This window comes from Corvus brachyrhynchos, unplaced genomic scaffold, assembly GCF_000691975.1.
Source record: "Corvus brachyrhynchos isolate BGI_N302 unplaced genomic scaffold, ASM69197v1 scaffold705, whole genome shotgun sequence".
NCBI lineage: Eukaryota > Metazoa > Chordata > Aves > Passeriformes > Corvidae > Corvus > Corvus brachyrhynchos.
This window is the reverse complement of record NW_008238346.1, coordinates 865,216-872,076: the sequence shown is the minus strand read 5'-3', so window position 1 is coordinate 872,076 and position 6,861 is coordinate 865,216. Positions and strand designations below refer to the sequence as shown.

General features: G+C 43.1%; 1 protein-coding gene across 2 annotated transcripts in view; it reads left to right on the top strand.

Annotated features, from left to right (window-relative positions):
- Positions 1 to 6,861, top strand: part of XPNPEP1 (X-prolyl aminopeptidase 1) — a 32,185-nt gene that overhangs the window by 19,388 nt on the left and 5,936 nt on the right. Inside the window, exons 11-16 of one of the 2 annotated variants that reach the window (XM_008634404.2) lie at positions 715 to 804; positions 2,094 to 2,144; positions 3,268 to 3,326; positions 4,006 to 4,083; positions 4,596 to 4,667; positions 6,287 to 6,347. In XM_008634404.2, the coding sequence (XP_008632626.1) occupies positions 715 to 804; positions 2,094 to 2,144; positions 3,268 to 3,326; positions 4,006 to 4,083; positions 4,596 to 4,667; positions 6,287 to 6,347 (411 nt within the window). The remainder of the gene's footprint in view (positions 1 to 714; positions 805 to 2,093; positions 2,145 to 3,267; positions 3,327 to 4,005; positions 4,084 to 4,595; positions 4,668 to 6,286; positions 6,348 to 6,861) is intronic. The other variant, XM_017735178.1, reaches the window with a different exon arrangement.

The following is a 6,861-nucleotide window of genomic DNA, read 5'->3' as shown; positions in this document are numbered from 1 at the left end:
TCCTGCTAATCTAAGGGCAGGTGGTGTTTGAGGAAGTATGCAGTGGTAAGGGATCAGTTACTAGTTCTTAATGCAGGGTCACCCCATCCAAGCACAGGAAAGCTTTGTCTCAAACCACTGATGTAAGCTCCTTTCAGAACTGGCAGCATGTAAAGCTGAGCTCTGCAAAGGCCTTTCACGTTTTTTGGGGCCTCAATGTGTTTGTCAGAGCTGCTGATCATTAACAGTGGTGACGCTCAGTACTTGGTACCTGGGCTGGGTACCCTTTGCTCCTTGCTACTTGAGGGTGACTGTCAGGTAACAAGTCAAGGTGGCTTTTAGGTCTGTTTCCACAGCCTAAGTTCTACCATAGCATCTGGAAGTAGTGCTTCTCATTGGCCTCTGGGCCTTCAGTGTCCATCAACAACAGGAAACCTATGGCTCAGACACTGATATAGATCTCTGGTATTTGGGAGATCCAGGTCTTCACCCTGCTTCATGACAAGCTGTTATTTAGTTCTTTGGATTTCCCTATGGCTGTTCTTCCTTCAGTCAGGGACTGTTTTTCCTCTCTATTCCCCAGTGCACTTAGCTGACTATTGGCAACCAGCATCTCACAGTGCTGAAGGTTGAGAGGGGCTGCCAAAGTACAAATTGTGGCCAGGCTGAGTTATTAAATCTGTAGGATTATGTAGTCTGACTAATCCACAAGTAATCCCTGTCCTTCTGCTGCAGGCTTACAGATACCTCACCCCATATACCCCCATCTGCATTGCAAAAGCTGTGAAGAACGCAGCGGAAACGGAAGGCATGAGGAGAGCACACGTAAGTGAAGCCTTGAGTGTCTCCTTGCACATGGCAACAGGTTTGCTTTACCTTTAGGGCAAGAAATAATGTTTTCCTTTCAGTTTTTAATGCTTTGGATAAAAAGCAAATAAGAATTTGGATGGCAGGATAAAAAAGGCTTTTTTTTCAGACATCTGCTGTTGAAGCAGATTTTTTGCTTGTTTTGCATTCCCTTGAAGAACAACATTTGCAATAGTGTGAGGAAACAGCCTTGCTCTGTGGGAAGACTGTGCAGACTTGAGAAGTGTTTTTTGGAGTGTGGGCCCTTAAAGGGATGTTCTTTCCCTTTTGCTAGTTCTGTTGTCTTTGTCAGTGGAGTCTTCAAATTGTTATCACTTGAATAAACACAGCCTAAAGAACACAGAAATTCTTCGACACATGGTGCAAAACACAGGCCAAGATGTTCAGAAGCAGCCAGTGTCCTCAAAGCACTCTTTTAGTCTTGTCATCATGACACTGGAAATGAGGCTTCCATGAAATGATTTCCCAGGAAGCTTCATAGTTTCAAGCAAAGAAGCTGTCTGTGAAACAGGTTCGTGGTGGGGCTGAACTTGTCTCTTGTTTATTTCCAGTTAGTTTTCAAGCAGCAGTTTTCACAATAAGAGAAAAGTGCCAGTTGAAGCAGGGCTTGTCCCGTATTTTCTGCAGCTTCCTGGGAACCAGTACTTTCTATTTCAGTGCTTTTCTCTCCCTGTTAGTTAAGGGGAAGTAAAAATAGTTGTACTGAGGCACTTTGTCACCTGCCACCTGAGGACAAAATTGTGCCTTGCTCTTGTACACATCTCCTGCTTCTTGCCCCTGCATGCTGCAAACATGTAGAAAAAAAATGAAAATAAATGAAAAAAAATAAGGCAAGAGAGCCAGAAGCTGTGTGACAGAGACTGTGTGGTGGCCGTGTGCCCAAAGGACATGTTCCCCTGTTACATCAGCAGATGTGTCCTGTGGTTGCCTTCTGTGATCTGAGATCCAAGATCTTGGCTGTTAAAGCAAAATTGTCTTGAAAGTCATGTGTGGGGTAAAGCCAGTACTTCAGACAGTAAGATATGTCCCAGCAGTAATTATTAACATTCATTTAACTCTCCAGATACTTTTTCAGTGTTTATATAAATTACAGGGTGCAAAACCTGAAAATACCTCTTGGATCATCTCTTAGTTTGCGTTTCTGAAACTTACAGGTTGAATTCTTTTGCATCAAAACCTGTTTATACTGAGGCTTGATAAACCTTTCTTCTTCTCAATTCCCTTTTCTTGTGCCTATTTTAACGTAGATTAAAGATGCTGTTGCCCTGTGTGAGCTCTTTAACTGGCTGGAAAAGGAGGTATTGTATAATTTTTTTTTTAATTTGGAGGCTCTATTGCTGTGTAAAATTCTTCATTGGCATAAGCATTTTGCAAGTCTTTATAGTGCCTTTGCTGAAAGTGGGGAAACAATTGGGGGTTTATCTGGTGGTTTGTGGGTTTTTTGCAAGGATTTCAATCATGCTTTCATCCAAGGCTGAATTAATTTTTTTGAAAACATATTCCCATTTATTTTACACAGACCAAAGCTCAAACAAGTGAGAAATGACCTGAGCAGGCTTAGTGTAGTGTTAATGCTGTCTTGTGCTGGTTTGCTAGTGTAAATAATAAAATAACATTCAGTTTCATACAATACTTTGGAATTATTCTCATGATAATCAGCATTGTCTGCCATTATGAACAAATTTGGTACTTATGAATGGGAGGTGCAGTGAAAATGGGATAAAAACGAATTACTTGTGTATTCACTGGGTTAGAAGTACACAGTGGATGTGCAGAGTGCCAAGTGTTACACAGCACCTTACTGAGCTATGCTACTGCATGTCTGAGTCTATTGACTTTATTTTTGGAGAGGGCTTGATGACTTCCAGAAGGTGCCTTTTTACATGTCTGAGTATCTCAAGAAGTCAACCTCAGGGATTATGAAACCTTGCTCTTGCCCTGCTTCGCCTGTTTTCCAGTCCAGGGGAAGTTGTGTCACAGGTTTGAATTTATCAAATGCCTAAAGTAAAGTTTAACACACTTTGTTTTTTCTGCAACTGCTTCCATTCCCATTTAAAAGCATAAAATTTCTAATAGCATGGGCTGTTGAAGAGAGCTATTTAAGCTTAGTGTAACCTGACTGTGAAGAGAATTGCCTTGTGAGATGTTACCTCTGCACATCCCAGTGAAGTTAGTATTGCACTAACTGCTCCCTAGTCAGGGTTCAGCAACCCTTCTGTGACAGTCTCCACTTCCTTCTCAAGTGCCCTCCACAGTATTGCTGGGTTTGTTTGTCATTACTGAGGAATGAGGACAGAAAACCTGGAAAGAAGCCACTTCCAGACTGGGTTTCATACTGCCCAGACAAGGCCCAGTGCTTAAGCATATAGCATTTTCTTTGCTTGTCGCTGCACTAATCCAGCCCACGTCTTTGTCCACCAGGTTCCAAAGGGAACAGTGACAGAAATAATTGCTGCAGACAAAGCAGAGGAGTTCCGCAGGTAAAAAAATGAATCTACTCTGGGGAAGTTTTCTGGGTGGCATTTTTTATCCGTTGCTTTTATTTTATTCTTTAAAAATGCGTCTCACTTGCAGATATATTTTACCTGAGGACAAACCTATACTAATGGATTTCCTTGAAAACTTGAAAGAGTTGGGAAGAATTGGGTCTCTTGGGAAATACAAGTCCCAGCCCACTGGATCCTATCCACTTTCCTTTTGAGATAGCAATGACGAGTGCTGCAAGTTAGGACACTTTAATACAAGACAGTTGCTTCCTTTCCACAGAGAAATTTATGTAAAAAATCTCTTCTGATAGAGAAGGAACACCATTTGTTTTGAGAGTTACTCCCATGTGTGCATCAGCAGGACCTCTAAAATGCCTTTGAGTAAATAAGTAACAACGCAGAAATTGTTCATCACATCTCTTCCTGGGTGGTTTGGGTGGTGAATTTTCTGCTTATAAGGAAGAGTAGCTCTGGAAAACAGGTCTTCACATGGCTGGGAGAAGAGGGCTTCAAATTGTACATTTCTTCTACCCTAATTTGCTTGCCCAGGTGCTTTCAAGACCAAGGGGAAGGCTAAGGTGATGTGAAATTGAGGATGGGGCACTCCAGGTGCCCTAGGTGCCTGTTGTGCTCCTCTCACTTGTGCTGTAGTGATCACAATCTTTTCTTTCAGTCAGCAGAAAGACTTTGTTGAATTGAGTTTTGCTACCATATCAAGCACAGGTCCAAATGGAGCCATCATTCACTACAAGTAAGAGAAACACAGCTTCTCCTTGCATCCCTCAGCAAACATAGTTGGAATGAGCTGTCTCTCTTCTTCATGGAGTCACAACAAAGTACTCCAGGGAGATGTTGCTTGCTATCTTTCTTTACTCCACACTTACTAAATAAAGATCTTTCCCTGCTGGCAGCATGCATGTATTATGATGCTGATCTGCTCAGGGCCATAGAAAAGGGCTTTTTTGGGGCTAGAAGTCTGGGAAGGACGAGTATGAAGTGCCACAACTGTTCTGAAATACATCCAGAAACAGAAGTTGAGGGTTTTGCTGGAAGCAGCAAAGGTCTGTACTGTAGTGCTATTTGCTGTATGCAAATCCTCTCCTCAGTATGATCCCTGGCTCAGCATGTGTGGGATTTCCATCACTGCCACAAGAAATCAGAGCCAACACATCCAAACTTGCACTTAATATGGTTTCTGGACTGCAGATGTGGGCTGGAGACTTAAAAACTGTGGGACAAAAACCTTTGTGTTTAACTGAACAGGCCAGTTCCTGAGACCAACAGAACGCTGTCTGTGAACGAGATCTACCTCCTGGACTCAGGAGCACAGTACAAGTGAGTGGATGAACAGTGCTGGGCTGCCATGTTTTGTTTTCCCCATGACCCCTGCAGGGTCAGCTCACAGTTGCCTTGGCAAGCGAGGCAATGTGGTTTTGAGCAGACAGCAGATCAGGGCTGCTGACAGGCCTTGTTGGGGTCGGGGACAAGATGTCAAAGTACATTTCCCATCTGAGTCCCATCCATCCCTCAGTGTGATGGGAGCTGTGCTTTAGCTGATGGTTTTGGTATAAAGTTGCAGGAACAGGGAGCAGGCCTGACTGCCCTGGCTTAGCCTTGGGCTGCCTACTCAGCAGCCTGCACAGCTGGGTGAGGCACCTACCCTGCCAGGATCTGCCCTGTGGGCAGATTTGACTGATATTGAGGTCAGAACAAGGTGGGGTGAAGAAGCAGGACAGCACTGCCCTGTGGTGCTCTCTTCCTTTTCAGTGAGACTCAGAGTCAGGGTTCCTCATCCCAGTGGCCACTTGGGTCTTGGATATGTTTTTTGGAAGGCATTATATCTGAAAGCTCACTCAATGCTGTTTTGACAGTGCCATTCAGTGGCCTCAGTTCCTTTATTGTGGAACTCTTGACTCCCTGGAAAATGAAAGAAGTGATGTTTTTAACCAGTGTAAATAGATGAGAAGTGGCTTGTTCAGGAAGACGCAGGACAAGCCTGGCTGCTCCTTTGAGATGAGCTTTGTCTTTAGAGCTATGCCTTTTTGTTATGTCAGTCAGGAAGAGCTTTGAAAAAGAGCCATACAGACATCCTTTGATAAGATTTTTACAAGGAGATCTTTTTTCCTCCCCCCGATGGCCTAATTAACGATTTCCTTAGTGCCACTATGAAAAGCAGCCCTTTGGATACAATGTAAGCTGGACATCAATGGCACTTACCAGAGCATTGTGACAGGGATGCTTTGCTTGTCCCTGCTGAGAAGTTAAACCGTGAGTTCTTTGTGACCATGGCCTGTGTGTGCTAGGGAAGAGCACAGGGACAGGAGTGAGCGTTTCAAAGGGAACTCGTTATTTCAAGAGCCATTGTGGTTTTGACAGCAGGCTCAAAATGCTATTTGCAGAAGGAACTTAGAGCCAGTTTTGATCTATTGGATTAACCCCTATCCAAATGCAGGATGATTTCTAGAAATCTTAGCAGAAAACATCCTGAGGATGAAAGGGATACTATCTCCCCTTACACTTCCCTTTCCTGAGCTGGTAGCTGTCATTTGTGCATAAGTATATGTTTAAAAGCTGTTAATGAATCACCTTCCATACAAATAGCCTAAATTTGGCCTGTTCTCAATGGACAGGTACCAGTTGCTAAACCTCAAATTAGCATCGTTTTTATGAGAAGTTTAGATTCCAGTTTGTGAAGAGCTTTGGGATGCTTATGTTTGAAAGATAACAGTTAGAATTGTAAATCATTATTGCTACATCTAGGGCACTGTGTTCAGGAATTTTTGAGATTAGGAGCAGTTACATCATCAGTCTTGTGTAGCACAGAGCAGATGACTTTATCCATTTATGAGCTTGGTTGGTTTGTTGCAGTGTGACTGGGTTTTCTGTGCATTCTCACTTTGATCTTTATTTTTCTCCCATCCCTTTGGTTCCTGCATCTTTGTTTGCCTCTGAAGAGATGGTACAACAGATGTGACCAGGACAATGCATTTTGGCACACCATCAGCCTATGAAAAGGTAAGCTGGCATCACACTGTGGTTTGTGATCTGACTCTTATTATTAGAGATACTTAAATTAGTAATATGCCCTATTGCTATGTAGTCAAAGTTCTCTATCGAGTTACCATTTATTTACCAGTATGTGGCAGCATTTGGATAAAGACTGCAAAGGAGACTGTCATACTTCAGACTTCCAAAATATAAACTGTTATAGAGAATTGACACCTTCCTATCTGTCTCGGTTTTGAAAGACAGGTGTCTGCTAAGGAAGGCAGAGGCCCCCCTTGAAGTGGCAGATATAACCCCTTTTCCCTCCAAGTTATTATATTTTGAAATCAAGAGCCTTTAGGCGAAGATGTGGGAAATAGGAATAACAGTTCTTTACTATATATATATGTATGTATATAACCAGTCAAACAAAAACAACAACAACTCTGGCAGTAACAGCAATCACAAACCCAGTGCCAGCCTTCTCGGCTGTCAGGCCCTTTCCCCTCGGGTGCAGTTCCGCTCGCAGCCGGCAGGGGCGCTG